Source organism: Panthera onca, chromosome B4, assembly GCF_046562875.1.
Source record: "Panthera onca isolate mPanOnc1 chromosome B4, mPanOnc1 haplotype 2, whole genome shotgun sequence".
Classification (NCBI taxonomy): Eukaryota; Metazoa; Chordata; class Mammalia; order Carnivora; family Felidae; genus Panthera; species Panthera onca.
In genome coordinates this window covers 79,118,025-79,133,223 of record NC_138345.1, presented here as the reverse complement: position 1 = coordinate 79,133,223, position 15,199 = coordinate 79,118,025, and the positions used below count along the sequence as shown (strand labels likewise).

At 50.3% G+C, this 15,199-nt stretch overlaps 1 protein-coding gene across 2 annotated transcripts; it reads right to left on the bottom strand.

Annotated features, from left to right (window-relative positions):
• Window positions 1–3,501: 3,501 nt before the first annotated feature.
• LOC132694312 (uncharacterized) lies at window positions 3,502–9,684 on the bottom strand. 2 transcript variants are annotated; one of them, XM_078449831.2, is made up of 2 exons: window positions 6,003–9,684; window positions 3,502–4,400 (listed from the first exon to the last, which is right to left on the bottom strand). In XM_078449831.2, exon 1 carries the CDS (start codon window positions 6,896–6,898, stop codon window positions 6,392–6,394), a length of 507 nt encoding a protein of 168 aa, XP_078305957.1. In that variant the 5' UTR covers window positions 6,899–9,684; the 3' UTR covers window positions 3,502–4,400; window positions 6,003–6,391. The 2 variants fall into 2 exon arrangements, with proteins under 2 accessions (XP_078305957.1, XP_078305958.1); XM_078449832.2 differs by lacking the exon at window positions 3,502–4,400 and adding an exon at window positions 4,407–5,765.
• Between the last annotated feature and the right edge of the window lie 5,515 nt (window positions 9,685–15,199).

Here is a 15,199-nt window from a genome sequence, read left to right as displayed (position 1 = left end):
ACTCAAGCTCCGCCCCTGCTCCGCCTTCTGCCCCCCCAACCTCTGCTAGGAGCCCAACTCTCGACGCCCGCAGTAAAGAGTAGAGGCAGTAGTAGTTGCTACTGTCGCTCCTGCCCCCTTCGCTGTTTTCCCGTGACACCCGCTTCTTCGACTCCCGGGTGACTGTGGGGCCGCCCTGAAATAAGGATCCATTTTTTCTCTCCCTCCGCAACATGGAGAATGCCCGCAGTCCCGCAGACTCGCGGGCTGGCGCTTCCTAAGAAATGTCGCTACCCCGAGCCGAGCCGGCTCCTCGGTTTCCCTCTTTCTCACGGTAGCGACCGCCAGGCCCGACGTCAGTATGGCCCAGACACCTGAGGGAGGCAGTGTGGTGTAAAGGACTTTGGACTCGGGCTTGCAGCCGGGCTAAGGCTCAAATCGCACCCCTGTCACTTATCACTGCGTGGCCTCGGGCAAGCCACATTACTTCTCAGTGTCCCAATTCCTTTGTCTGCAGTCACAGGAGAGCAGTGCACAAATTAAAAAGGCTCAAGTTCAGCCTTGGTGCTGAACGCCCACCTTCTGCCACTTACCTAAGCTGTGTTACATTGGAAAGATTATTTAACCCGTCTCCTGTCCTACTGTTATTTCCAGTGGCTTCCCATCTCATTAACTGTAAAAGTCAGAATCTTTATAATGACCTACAAAACCTTCTATCCTCTGTTCCTCTGCTACTTCTCTGATTTCATCTACAATTCTCCCTTTAGAGTCTTTCTACTCCGTCTATACTGGCTACCTCCCAGGCCTTTGCACACTGTGGCCTGCAAGGTTCTGGTTCTTCTCCCAAATACCCACATGGTTCCCTCCCTCGGCCTCTCCAGTTCTCTGTTCACATGTCACCTTATCAGGCCTTCCTGAGCCATCCTGCTTAAAATAGCAACACCACCACATCCACCACAGCAATCCACCTGCTATCCTTCCAGCCTCTATTCACCTTTGCTGCATTTTCCTCATACTTCACACCATCTGGCACACTATGTGTTTTACTGATTTACTGTCTCTTCTCCTTACAAATTTTTATCTATTTGTTCACTTGTATTCCCAGTAGTTAAAACAGTTATTGGGGAGGTGCCTGGCTGGCTCATCTGGAAGAACATGTGGTCGTGAGTTTGAGCCCCAAGTTGGGTGTAGAGATTACTATAAAAAAGAAATAAAGTGGGGCTCCTGGGTGGCTCAGCTGGTTAAGCGTCCGACTTCGGCTCACGTCATGATCTCACGGTTTGTCGGTTTGAGCCCCAGGTCGGGCTCTGTGCTGACAGCTCAGAGCCTGGAGCCTGCTTCGGATTCTGTATCTCTATCTCTCTCCCTGCCCCTCCCTCTCCTGCACGCTGTCTCTTTCTCAAAAATAAATAAACATTAAAAAAATTAAGAAAGTTAAGAAACAGTTATTGGTAAGTACAAAGGATTCAGTAAATATTTGATGACTGAATAAGTTAATCCAGATAAGTTACTCTAAAAAGTATTGGCCCATATTAGCTGGTAACAGTCATCAAACAGTTATCATGTACCTAAGCTCTGTTTTAAGAATTCCTGAGCTGTCTGCTGCAGATGAATTATTTAACTGTCACAAACAACCCATGAGGTAGGTACTATTATTATCCTTGAGAGTTGGCAAGGTTAAATAATGTGCCCAGAGTCACGTGATAAGAGGTAGGGTTAGAACTGGGACCCAGATCTTTCCAATTCCACACTCATAGTTTCTGAGAAGATTAAATGAGTTCACTCACTTGCACAGGTGATTGGCAAGTGTTGGTTTCCTTTATACTAAAGTTTGGAGGGTAGAGGGTGGGAGAGTCTGGGATCATATATTGAGAAATACTTTCTTACGATAAGGTAAACAGCAAAGATTTATATCTACAAGTTCCAAAGTGCCTTTATTCCTAACTGGCACCCTCCTACAGAGGGTGGTTCCCACAGGGAACCCAGGGCTTCCCCCATGGGCTTCCCAGGGGAAGTGGTTCCCATGCATTCATCTAGAAACACAAAGCCTCAAAAACCATGATTTCTCCAAGGTCATTCAGTGAGTGAGGGCAAAGGCAACCCAAATGCTCTCCATCCCATTCCCGGACTGAAGCTCCTTGGACTCATGTCACCCATTTCTTTTGGGGGTGGAGGTCATCCTGAATGAAGGCAGGAATGGGACAGGATGGCCTTGCATTCCTGGCCTTCTGTTTTCCAGGAGGGAGGCCAGTTTTCCCCCATTGTTGAATCGCATTTTGCTCAGAAGCACCTGGCAGAAAGAGACTTACAGCAAGATTACATTATTTTGGATTATTTTTGTTTATTGTGGGACATATTAAAAATATGTTTAGTCTTTTTTAAATGTTTTTTATTGATTTTTGAAAGAGAGAGAGAGAGAGAGAGTGAGGAGGGGAGGGGCAGAAAGAGAATGAGACACAGAATCTGAAGCAGGCTCCAGGCTCTGAGCTGTCAGCACAGAGCCTGATGTGGGGTTGGAACCTATGGACCGTGAGATCATGACCTGGACTGAAGTTGGTCGCTCAACTGACTGAGCCACCCAGGGGCCCCAAAGTATGTTTACTCTTTTTTTTTTTTAAGTTTATTTATTTATTTTTGAGGGTGGGGGAAGGGGCAGAGAGAGAGGGAGAGAGAGAATCCCAAGCAGGGATCCCAATGTGGGACTTGAACCCACGAACCGTGAGATCATGATCTGAGCCAAAATCAAGAGTCTGATGCTTAACTGACTTAGCCACCCAGGCAGACACCCCCAAAATATGGGTAGTCTTTTTTTTTAACTTTTAAAAGTTTTTAAAATTTGGGGCGCCTGGGTGGCTCAGTTGAGTGTCCAACTTTGGCTCAGGTCATGATCTCACGGTTTGTGGGTTCAAGCCCCGCATTGGGCTCTGTGCCGACAGCTTGGAGCCTGGAGCCTGCTTTGGATTCTGTGTCTCCCTGTCTCTCTGCCCTTCCTAGGCTCTCTCTCTTTCTCTCCCTCTCTCTCAAAAATAATAAACATTAAAAAATGGTTTAAAGTTTTTAAATTTATTTTTGAGAGAGAGAGAAAGCAAGCAAGCAAGGGAGGGGCAGAGAGAGAGGGAGAGAGAATCCCAAGCAGGTTCTGTGCTGTCAACACAGAGCCTGATGTGGGGCTCAAACTCACGAACCATGAGATCATGACCTGAGGTAAAGCCAAGAATCAGATGCTTACCCAACTGAGCCAACCAACCGCCCCCAAAATATGTTTAGTCTTAAGGCTTCTCTGTCCCCTCAGAACTGTGAAAAACAGCTGGGAAAGTTCCTAAACATGGGAAATGTGCCAGCAGAAGACTGGAGGGGATAAAAGGCAGCCTGTGAATACAACATATCTCTAGAAGATGCTTCTAGCAGACTGCAGGGAGGGCTGAGGTCTGTGTATTGGGGAGGCACAGGGGAAGTCCTAGTTTTCAGGGAAGGTGGGAGGGTGGTCTGGGAATATTGAGGAACTGTGCTTACCAGAGGAGCAACATTTAAAACTTTTATTATGAAAATGTTTAAACATACACACAGGTAGAGAGCAGAGTTCTATGAACCCCTACATAGTTCATTCAATAATGTAATTCTGTCACTTCGTTGCTTCTATTCCTTTAATTCCGTCCTTTTTTATCTGCCCAAATACTTAAAAGTAAGTATGTCACTTCACTCCATACTTCAATATGCACCCCTAGGAAATAAGGCCCTTTTCTTACAAAACCCCGAAGCCATTTTATGTCTAACAAAATCAGTACTGACTCCTTGGCATTCTCCAGTCCGTAAGTGAAAGGCTCCAACTGTCTGAAACTGTCTTTTTACAATTGGGTTGTCCAATCAGGAACCAAAAAAGTCCACATGCCCCATATAATAGTAGTTCTTTTATGTCCCCTCTCAATTTTCCCCCCTAGCCATTGACTAGTTGAAGAAATTGAGCCACATTTCCTTGAAAAGTTCCCACTCTCTGGATGTGTCTTCTTACTTCCTCGTTGTGTCATTTAAATTGTTCCTCCATCCCTGATATTTCCTGTTAAATGGAGGTTGGTTCTAGAGGTTTGATTAGAATCATGTTCAGTTTTGTGATGTGTGTTTGTTCCTTTGTTTGGCAAGAGTCTTTCATGGGTGGCGCTGAGTGCTTCAGATTGCATCACCCCAGGAGGTACACAGTAGAGGGGTTATATCCTTTTTAGTGATGGTAAGATTCCTCAGTGGGGTGAGGTGGTCACGGCTTGATTCCTCCATTGTAAAGTTCACCATCAACCATCATCTTTGGTTTCATCCATTCATGATTCTTGCTTTGATCAATTATTTGATCAAGGGCTGCACAATGATTTTTCTAATTCCGTATTCCTTCCACATTAGCTGGAATTCTTCTTAAGAGCTATTTGGCTACCCTGAAATATAGTTTATACAGCACAGGCAGCATAAATACCTAATTGGTTTTTTTTCCCAAAGATTTTGTTTTTACATAATCTGTATACCCAACGTGGGGCTTGAGCCTACAACCCCAAGATCAAGAGTCACACACTCCACCAACTGAGCCAGCCAAGCACCCCAATTCTTTTTCTTTTTAATTGCCAATTTTCAGAATAAGAAATTGGAAGAAGCATCATTTTTAAAAAGTTTGGGCTTGGAGCTGAGTTGAGATGGATGGCCTAGATGGTGGGGAAAGGAAGGACAATTCTGGTAGCTGTGTCCAGCTCTGCTCACTCCAGGGCATGGGGTGTGTGTGAGACAGACAGACATCAGAGGACTCAGTGTCCTGGACCTTGTGCAGTAATGAGATGGGCATGACACAGGCATGGTGTAGAGGCACCTGCAGGACCCAGGGAGAGAGAGAGAAAGCCAGATTTGGGGGAGGCAGAAAGAGATAGGAAATGAATACACAGCTAGACCCAGAAGATTGGAAGGGAGGCAAGCACAGAAAGGGAAATAGAAATGGAAGAGACTGAGAATGAAATGCACCAGAAGCAGAACAGGATAGAAAAGCAGAGAGAGGGGAGCTTGGCTGGCTCTGTCAGTGGAGCGTGCGACTCTTGATCTCCGGGTCCTGAGTTCGAGCCCCATGTTGGGCGTAGAGCTTGCTTAGAAAAAGAGAAAGAGAAGGTGGACCGAAAGACCAAGGAAGAAAATAGAGGTGAAGACACAAACTGAGACAGGGAAGGGGGAAAGAAAAAGACATATATGTTAAATAGACTTTACATTAGATGGGGAAATAGAAGGAGGGAGAAATAGAAGGATAGAAAATGAGGAAGGCTGATGTGGAGGCAAAGTTAAGTGAAGGTAGGACCTCCCAATGACAGAAAGAAGGAAATAGAAATGGAGAGAGTGATGTAGAAAGACAGAAGGAAGGGTACACAGAAAGATAAACAGATAGAAAGGAAAGCTCAAAAGAGTCCCAGAGAAGGAGGCCGAGAAAGAGAACATTGAAACAGACTGATGTCAGAGGACTTGAGTGTGGAGGGATGCTTAGGGGCTTTTAGCTTAGGGTCCAGTCCTGAGCAGATACCTGGAGCTCTTACTTCCAGCTTCCTCTTGGTGGCTTCTCCAAACTCAGGTCCTATCCACAGGGACAGGGTATTTTGACTTAGCTATATGGATGGGATCACTGAGACCAGACTTCCCAGCTTCCCTTATCCCCATGCCAGATGAGCATGGATGTAACAGAGGGGATTATTGCTGGAAGATTGAGGTCATGACACTGCGCGAGCACTCCGAGATTTGAAAGACAAGACATCCAGGCAGAGAACGCCAGGTTCCTAGAAGCAAAGAACCATGAAGGATGTCATGATATCCAAGGGGAGGGAAGAGCCAAGAACCCTCTGTTCAGCCTTCTCCTCTGGTCTAAGAGCCACTGACCTTCTTTGCCTAACTCAAGATGAGAGGTAAGGGGTCCACAGACTTTTGAGTCAGTAAGGGATACGGGTGGAGGCCCAAGTGGCAAGAGGCAACCCCTGGACAAAGGGCCCCCTACTGCCTCTAGAGGAGGAATGTACCTTATCCATGAGAACTGCAGAGAAGATGAGCCAAGAAGGATGTCCAGCAGAGGCTGACTACAGGAAGAAAATGGCCAACTTCCTCACCTTCCGAGGCCTTGAGGGAGGCTCTGAGAAGCATGCTTTCCATTTCAGAAGTTGCAGAAGAGGAGGTTCTGGAAACGGCGGGAGCAGGCCCAGAAAATAACATCAAAGCAGATGCCCTGCTCTCAGGGACTATGGGGGATGCGCGGGGGCTCTGAGCAGTCTTCTGCCTCTACCTGTCTGGGTGAGGGGTTTAGCTGATGCCTCTCCTCACTCCAGAGCTTCTGCCTCCCCCCAGAGGAAGCAGCTGGCAGAAGTGCTCCGGGAGACCAGACTGACAACCTCTCAGCGGGGCAGCAGTCCAGCTAGACTATGAGACAGTGCCTCTGAGAGGTGCGTTGTCCCCGGAAGCAGCGGTTGCAGCGGCCAGTGGAGCCTGGAGGAGCCCCTGGGCCACAGCCACAGCTGTCACTGCAGCCCAGGCAGGAGCTGGGACAGGCAGCTCGGCCTCTGGAGCAAGGGTAAATTGGGCAAGGTGAGGGGTGGCAGCAGGTCACGTGCGGACCAGCGCACAAGACACAGGAGCTGTGGGGACAAGTCAGGGGAGGACAGGCAGGGCAGGGGGGGCAGGAGCAGGTACAGGGTGGGCCAGGAAGACCGGGGCAGGAGGGACAGGTAGCTGCATGAGAAGGATAGGCAGTGCAGGAGCAGGTGGGAGGAGGACAGCTAGGGCAGGGGCAAAAACAGGCGGAGGGGGGACAGGACAGACAAGGGGCGGCAGCTGGTGCGGCGTGCCCGGAGGGTGTAGGGGGCTGTTGGTGGGTGGCCTTCTTGTTCCGAGGCCCCAAGCGTAGGCCGAGGGAGAAGTCCATTCAGCTTCAGGAGCGGCCAGGCTGGGGGTTGGGTGAAGGGAAGGGCAGGGGTGAAGTAGGAGGGGCAGACTGACAGAGGCAGGGGTGGGGGCAGGATTAAACCTAAGACACTGCTGAGCCTTTGCTGATCCTGCTGGGAGCTCAGACCTCCCCAGCCAGCCCTCCCCCTCCAGGCCAGCCCAGGGATGCTCTCCTGCCACGCTCCCTTCCACCTAAAACCCTCCAGCTGCACCAGACCAGAACGTGTTCTTCAAATACGACATGCGCTCTCATGCCTCCAGTCCCTTGTTCCCACTGTTCCTTCTGCTCTGCTCAGCGTGCCCTTTTCTTTTCTCCACCTGGTGAGGTCCTCTCATCTCTGAAGTCTTCCACTTTATTCCATCAAAATGTTTTTCTCGAGCTCCAGGCACCTGACCCCTGCCTGTTTAAGGACCCCTGCCCATCACCCTTGTGCCCTGATGGCCAGAAAAGCTGCAGCCAGAGCTCCCAGACAGTCTCCAGAGGGGATTTAGGGAAGCAGCAGCAGCAGCAGCAGCAGCCCCCAGCAGAAGCTGTCTGACACCGAACCAGGGAAGTTGGCGGGAGCTGGCAGTGGAGGGAGGATGCCTGTGTTCTGGGGATTTCCACACAGGGCAATTCCCAGGTGTGGGTGTAGGGGTGCTCAGATGTCTCTGGGAGATTGACAACCAGCCTGGACAGTTATTGTTTGAGGACTTATCATATATCGGGTAGTGAATAAGGCAGCGAGGTTGCCTCTTTTATAGAGCTCCCATAAAAGTGAGGGCTCGGGCAGGGTGGGGACCAAAACCAAACAGGTAAATAAACAAAATACATGACCTTTTTTTCAGAGCATGAGAACGACTGTGAGAAACCCAGGCTGCCCGGATCAAAAGTGGCTCCGAGAGGCCAGTCCATCAGCAGGGCCAGGTAGCCAGCCCCCAACAGTCAGGTATGCTGGCACTTAAGGCTTGGGGGGAGATAAAGTGTCAAGTCCTAGCAGACCAGGGGAGAGCTGCCTGAGACTGAATGGAACCCAGGTGGCCAGGCTGTGGAGACAAGCAAAGCTGAGGAGGGGGTAAGGAATGTGGGAGGTTGCCATCTAAAACTGGGTGGTCAGAGAAAGTGTCACTGAGAAGGGATATTTTAGCAAAGACCTGAAGGAAATGAGGGAAAGAGCTGTGGAGATGTCTAGTGGAAGAACACTGGGGCAGAGGTGGGGTTAGGCAGTCACACATGACCATGGGACTGGGGGTGAGGGGCAGAGTCATAATGGCACCGGTAGAGAGCAGGGCAGGGGCCTCAACATGCAAGGCCCTGGCACTCACAGCAGGGGCTTGGATCTTGTTCCAGTAAAAGGGAAAAACGCTGAGGGTTTTAGGCAACAGAGTGTACAGTTCTTCTTGGTCCTACGCCTGCCCCTGTTTAGAATGTTCTTCTTCCTGCATAATTGGAAAACTGCACTTTGGAAAACAGTCAGGCATTATTTGATAAATTGAAATTGCCTGTACATACACTTTGACTGTTAGGTTTTTTTTTTTTTTTTTTAATGTTTTTATTTTATTCTTTAGAGAGAGAGAGAGCGTGTGAGTGGGAGAGAGGCAGAGAGAGGGAGATACAGAATCCATTATTTCTTTAAAAAAAATTTTTTTTAATGTTTACTTATTTTTGACAGAGAGAGAGACAGAGCATGAGCAGGGAAGGGCAGAGAGAGGGAGACACAGAATCCGAGGCAGGCTCCAGGCTCTGAGCTGTCAGCACAGAGCCCGACGTGGGGCTCGAACTCACGGACCATGAGATCACGACCTGAGCAGAAGTCAGACGCTCAACCAGCTGAGCCACCCAGGCGTCCCAAGGGAGACACAGAATTCACAGCAGGCTCCAGGCTCCAGGATGCCAGCACAGAGCCTGACAATGCTGAGGGCTCAAACTCACAGACCGTGAGATCATAACCTGAGCCAAAGTCAGACACTCAACCGACTGAGCCACTCAGGTGCCCGTTTTTTGTATTTTTTAAGTAGGCTCCATGCCCCACATGGAGCCTAATATGGGGCTTTGAACTCATGACCAAGATCAAGCCCTGAGCTGAGATCAAGACATAAGCTGAGGGGCACCTGGGTGGCTCAGTCGGGTAAGCGTTTGACTTCAGCTCAGGTCATGATCTCATGTTCGTGTGTTCAAGCCCTGAGTTGGGCCCTGTGCTGACAGCTCAGAGCCTGGAGCCTGCTTCAGATTCTGTGTCTCCCTCTCTTTTTGCCTCTCCCCTGTTCACACCCTCTCTCTCTCTCTCTCTCTCTCTCTCTCTCAAAAATAAACATTTAAAAAATTATATATTAAAAAAAACCCTGAGCTGAGATCAAGAATCAGATGCTTTAACCAATTGAGCCACCTAAGCGTCCCCCTTTTATTTTTAATTTTTTAAATATATTTTTTAAGGTTTATTTATTTTGAGAGAGAGAGAGAAAGAGAGTGAAGGGGAGGGGCAGAGAGAGGAAGAGAGAAAATCCCAAGCAGGGTTCGCACTGTCAGTGCAGAGTATATAGGGCTTAAGCTCAAGAACTGTGAGATCATGACCTGAACCTAAATCAAGAGGTGAACGCTCACCTGACTGAACTACCCAAGTGCCCCATCCCCCCCCCCCCTTTTTTTTTTTAACGTTTATTTATTTTTGAGACAGAGAGAGACAGAGCATGAACGGGGGAGGGGCAGAGAGAGAGGGAGACACAGAATCGGAAGCAGGCTCCAGGCTCTGAGCCATCAGCCCAGAGCCCCAGGCGGGGCTCGAACTCACGGACGGGGGAGGGGGGGGGGCGCTCCAACTCACAGACCGCGAGATCGTGACCTGGGCTGAAGTCGGACGCTCAACCGACTGAGCCACCCAGGCGCCCCTGCCCCATCCCTTTTTAAACTAAGCTCTATGCCCGGTGTGGGGCTCGAACTCACAACCTCGAGATCAAGAGTCCCATGCTCTCCCGACTAAGCCAGCCAGGCGCCCCATAACTCTTAGTTATATAGCCTGGAAGAACTCTTGCATGTATGTACTGGGAAACATGTACAAGAATGTTCTTAGCACTATTGTTTATGGTAGGCATACTGAAAACAACTCAAACATCTACCAACAGAATAAAAACGTCAATCATAAATTGTGATATATTCATGCATACCATGAAACAATAAAAAGGCAGTTAATATGCGAAAACTTGGATGTGTCTCACAAACAGGAAGTTGAACAAAAGAGGACACGAAAGAGTAATACAGTATCATTGCATTTACATAAACCTCAAAAGCAGGCAAGATTAGGGTGCCTGGGTGGCTCAGTGGAGCATGCAACTGTTGATTTCAGCTCAGGTCATGATCCCAGAGTTGTGGGATGGAGCCCTGCACCCGGCTCCGCGCTGAGTGTGGATTCTCTCTCTCCCTCTGCCTCTCTCCCCTGTTCTCTCTCTCTCTGAAAAAAATAAAATAAAACAAAAGCAACATTTATTTTACAAAAGCAGGCAAGATTAAGCAATAGTATTTAGGGGTGCATACATAGGTCTAAAACTATAAAGAAAAACCAGAAAATAGTGATCACAACAGTCAGGATGGTGGTTACTTCTTAGGGGAGGCAGGGAATTATGGGAAGAACACATGGGAGCTTCTGGAGTGCAGGAAATACTACTTCTTGACTTGCCCGGCAGTTAAATAGGTATTTGCTGTATTCCAGCTTATTCATACACTGTTCATAACATATTTATATATTCTGTATAGAAAGAGAAAATAAAGTACTGCTTTTTTCCCTCTGGTCCACGCCACCTTGCTCAGATCGTTATGCTGAAGTTAGATACTGCCTAGTCTCCTATACCTGACTTTTCCAACCAGATCTCAAGGACAGCCACCTTCCTTGTATTTTTGGCATCTCTCCATGCCTGGCATGAGGCAGATAATAAATGTTTGCTGAATTGGACTGAATTGAATTTCCCAAGTCTCTCATCCCATAGAGAGAGGGGAAGCTACAGAAGAGGAGGGAGCTGGCTATGGCAAAGAGCCCTCGGGACCACCAAGACCTGGGTTCCCATCTCAGCTTTGGCACTTCCTAGCTGTGTGATTTGGGCACGTTGCTGTTAACCACTCTGGTTCTCAGCTCCCTCTTCTGTGAAATGGGGCGATAACTGCTACCTCTCTGCACTGCTTTGTGGATTGAGTAAGGTACATGCGTAGCACAGCGCCTGGAACACAGTAAGTGCTCAACCAAGGATAGCTTCCCAACCCCCTGGCCCCAGCCCCACATCTTTTCTTCAAAGGAGTCTGCTGGAAGGGGCAGCCAGACTTCAAAGATGGGCCCAGAGGGTGGGACAACATCTTTGGGGGAGGCCCCTGAGGCTAAAGTGGAACTGTAGTCTGGTAGAGAGCTGGCAGACGGCGAGATCCAACTGAAGCTGAACGGATCCCAGGCAATTGGTGGGAGTTGGCAGATGAGGTAGGACACCAAGGTTCTGGGAGTTTCCATCCAGGGGAAGTCCCAGGTGTGGGTGCGGGGGTGCCAGGCTGGCCCCACCCAACACCCTTGCTCCAGGGGATGTGGACACAGGGAGGAAAGTGGGTCAGAGCAGGGCTGGAACTTAACTCGATTGGTCCCATGACCTCTTTGCCAGCTCCAGAGGCGGCAAAGCCACAAAGAAGCCTGCTCCCTGCTCCAAAGGGCCTTCGATTCCTTTTCTCAGAAAGGAAGAACATTGGCACCTAGGTGTCTGGGCTAGAGGAAGTGGAAGCCCCCCAGTGGACCGAGGAGAGACAACCCTTTAACCCCTAGACTGAGGTTCTGTACTAAACACTGCTACACCCACCCACGTGACGACTGGCAGACACCTGGAGCTCTCACCTCACACATACTCCAGGCAACCGTGGAGGCAGACATGCTCCTAGTTCCAGGGAGTGGGACAGGTCAGGGCTGGACCAGGAAGGGGGAAGGTGCATGGCAGAACAGCTCTTAGGAGAAGGCTTTTCTGTCTGGTGAGGCTCCAGCTCCAGCTCCAGCTCCAGCTAGGCAAACATAGGAATCCCGCACTCTGGGGGACTTGCCAACAACGTGGGGCCTTGTTTTCTGTGTATAATCTGAGGCCTAAGCCTGTGGTTTCCTCTTCCCTATCTGTGCCTCTATTTCCCTTTCCGGAGGAGGAAATGAAGGAATGGCTGGAATCATTTCAAGGTGGGGTCACCAGGTGTCCCAGGGTCCCCCTTTGGCCATTATGAGGTGCTTATTACCTCTCCCTTGTACCATATAAAAATCCAGAAGGGGAACAGACATGGCGGGGGATCCTCTTCTTTCTGAGGGGAGCAGGGTGGCTGGGAAGCAGGGCCCTGATTCCACAGGGCCTTTGCACATATTCTTTTGTTGCCCTCCTTTCTCTTTACTCTCCTCCTCAGTTTTTCCCAGAAGCCTTTCCTGATCTCCTTGGCTGGAGGAAAAATCTTCCTATTATCCATTCTCATTGTATACCTTATGTGTCTGTATACTAGTGATCACTTGCAATTTTGTGGATTATTTGGTTAACATCAGACTCCTCCCCCAGACTTTGAGCCTGCAGGGGCAGGAACCATACCTGGGTATTCATTCCCAGGATCTAGTACTTGCTTGGCACACAGTGGATACTTAAAAAAGATTTGTTGAGATAATGAATAATGGATGTTCAGGGAAGAAACTCCTAGGATTGTTTAGGCTAGTCCCCAAATCCTGTGTTTCAAAATCAAGGCCTTTTTCTATATGGGGATCTAGGTGGTACCGAGGCTGGTGAGGACCTTCTACACACAAATTCATTCACTAGGAAAGCCGACAAACGGGCAAGTGGCAAAATAGCCCTGGTCACTGGGGCACCTGCGTGGCTCAGTCAGTTTTGGCTCAGGTCATGATCTCACAGTTCCTGAGTTCAAGCTCCACGTCAGGCTCTGTGTTGGACAGTGCAGAGCCTGCTTGGGATTCTCTCTCTCTCTCTCTCTCTCTCTCTCTCTGTCCCTCCCCCACTCATGTTGTCTCTGTCTCTCTTAAAATAAATAAATAAACTTAAAGAAAAAAAAGTGAAAATAGGCCTGGTCAAAGGGGTGGAATTGAGCAAGCACCTGGGGCAGGGCTGGCACCAACCTTGGCACTGAGGAGGCAGAGGGGGAGGAGGTGAGAGAGGAGAAGAGGAAAGGAAAAGAGAAGACACGTGTTGTACAAAACATGTTTTCATCACACTCTCCCTGGGTGCCCTGGGCTCCAAGCTCCCATGGCACTTTGGTGCCTTAATGATGTCCTTGGGGACTGTAACACAGCTCTCCCACCTCCCACAGACATCTGCCAGCCACCTCCGAGAGCGGCATAGGGCATTCTCCCCAGCACCAGAGTGGGCATGGGACAATCACCTACTCAATGTCCTCCTTCTGGTGGGGAGGGGGTGAGGGTGACAATGGTGGGGGGGGGGGGTGCAAAATAGCACAGTCAGGGCAGGTGGGTCAGATGTCCTGTCCTCACAATCTCTCCTTTTGGTCTTTGTGATGAGGAAAGCCAAGGAAGCCTGGTATGGGCCTAGGGCCCCCAAGAAATGATTTCTCCAAGTTGCCCCGGGTGACCCAGTGGAACAATCACAAACAGAGTAAAGGCTAGAAACAGGGATGACAGAAGGGAAGGAGAAATGAGGGGAGCTCTCTCCACCAGCTTCCAGAATAGAAGGCCCTCTTTCCAAGCTTCCTCCTGTAATCCCTGGACAGAACACCGGTTCTACTGCAAGAGGGAGAGAAGAACCTGAACCCCTCACAATGTTCCACTTCCCCGATCCCCAGTCGGCCTGGCTGTTTGGTTTGACTTCCAAACAGACCCCAGTCATTGGGTCCCCGGGAGGGGCGGGGGCGGAGGCGCGGCAACCCTGAGGGGAGGGGCCAGCACTGGGCGGGGCTTCCTGGGCATCGCCCCCTGGCTGCCGTCCTCGGCTGGGGACGCAGCAGGCCACCAGAAGGGAGGAGCCACAGTTACCAAAGACGGATGGATGGACAAACACCCACCAGAGACAAAGACAGGGGCAGACAGACAGACAAACCAAAACAAAGAGAAAGGCAGAGAGGGAGAGAATTCTAGATCTGCTCTTTCCAGTTTACCACAAGTGTTTGGTCCCCTGTTTAGCTTCCCTGTTCCCATCTGCCACTCCAGCTGCACAGTCTCAGAGCTCTAGCTCTTGGCCTGGGGACCAGTCCCTGAGCCCCCTTAAGGACTTGGGGGGGGGGGAGTTGAGAGAGGAGATACCCAGCAGGGAGAGTGTCACGGGGGTGGTGCCTGGTTCTGTGTCAGGATGCCCAGCCAAGGGCTAGGGAGGGAGTGGTGCCCTTGCCCGGTCATGAGGACAGGAGACTCATTCACTGTAAACCAAGTACAGATGTGCTGGGACAGGGAGGGGGAATTAGGGCCACATTCACAAACCGCAGTTGGGCCTGCCCTCCTTGCACCAGCCACCAGCAGCAGGGCTGGAGGGGTTAATTCTGCAGCCTCCTGGCAGGATCCCTGCCACACAGGCGGGTGCTATCCCACCCCAGCCTGGATGCCTGGGTCCAACTCCCTGACACTTGCCCCTCCCACGCTGCTGAGAGCTGCTCCCAGGGTAACCAAGCAAAGTCAACAGCAGCCAGGCCACCTGGGGACGGGACCCTGGAGTACCTATTCCCAGCTCTTTCCACCCCTGGAGTGAAAGAGAGGTCCTTGTCTGCACCCCCATCGATGCCTTCTGTTCTCCAGAGATAGCCACAGCATGCCCCTTCTTCTGCCCTCTCTATCAGCTGACTCTGGTTAACCAAAAGTGGCCTTTCCTAAGAGGGAGGACACCTGGGCCTCAGGGTGGCAGTGAGGACAGAGCAGAGTAATTTCTGTATGGAAAATGTGATGATGTGATCCGGAGTCCGCATCCCCAATGCTGGCCACCCTGGGATTGTTGCTGGGGGAAGGTCCTTTGGGCGCATCTCTCCAGCCCCGTCCAGCCCCGTCCTGCTACCGTTTCCCTTCTGTCTTCAGTAGAATGGAAATAAACCCCTGGGTTCCCACTCTAGGGCTAACAGTCTTTGGTGGTCATGTTGAAGTCAGAGAGTGTTCCCCATCAGACACTGACACTGACTCTGGGCATGCGCGCGCGTGCACACACACACACACACACACACACACCCAGAGTCAACAACATTCGTGGCGCATCTACCAGGCAAGCAGGCGCTGGTTAAGGCAGACACACACCCTCTGCTTGGGCTTTCTCCCTCACACCCAGCCAGAGGCCCCTCCCACTCCCAGCTAAGGTTCCTCCTTCCCTGCTC

Bases quoted from the DNA above. Each gene is read 5' to 3' on its own strand.
- LOC132694312 (XM_078449831.2), bottom strand. From the start codon at position 6,898: ATGGACTTCTCCCTCGGCCTACGCTTGGGGCCTCGGAACAAGAAGGCC.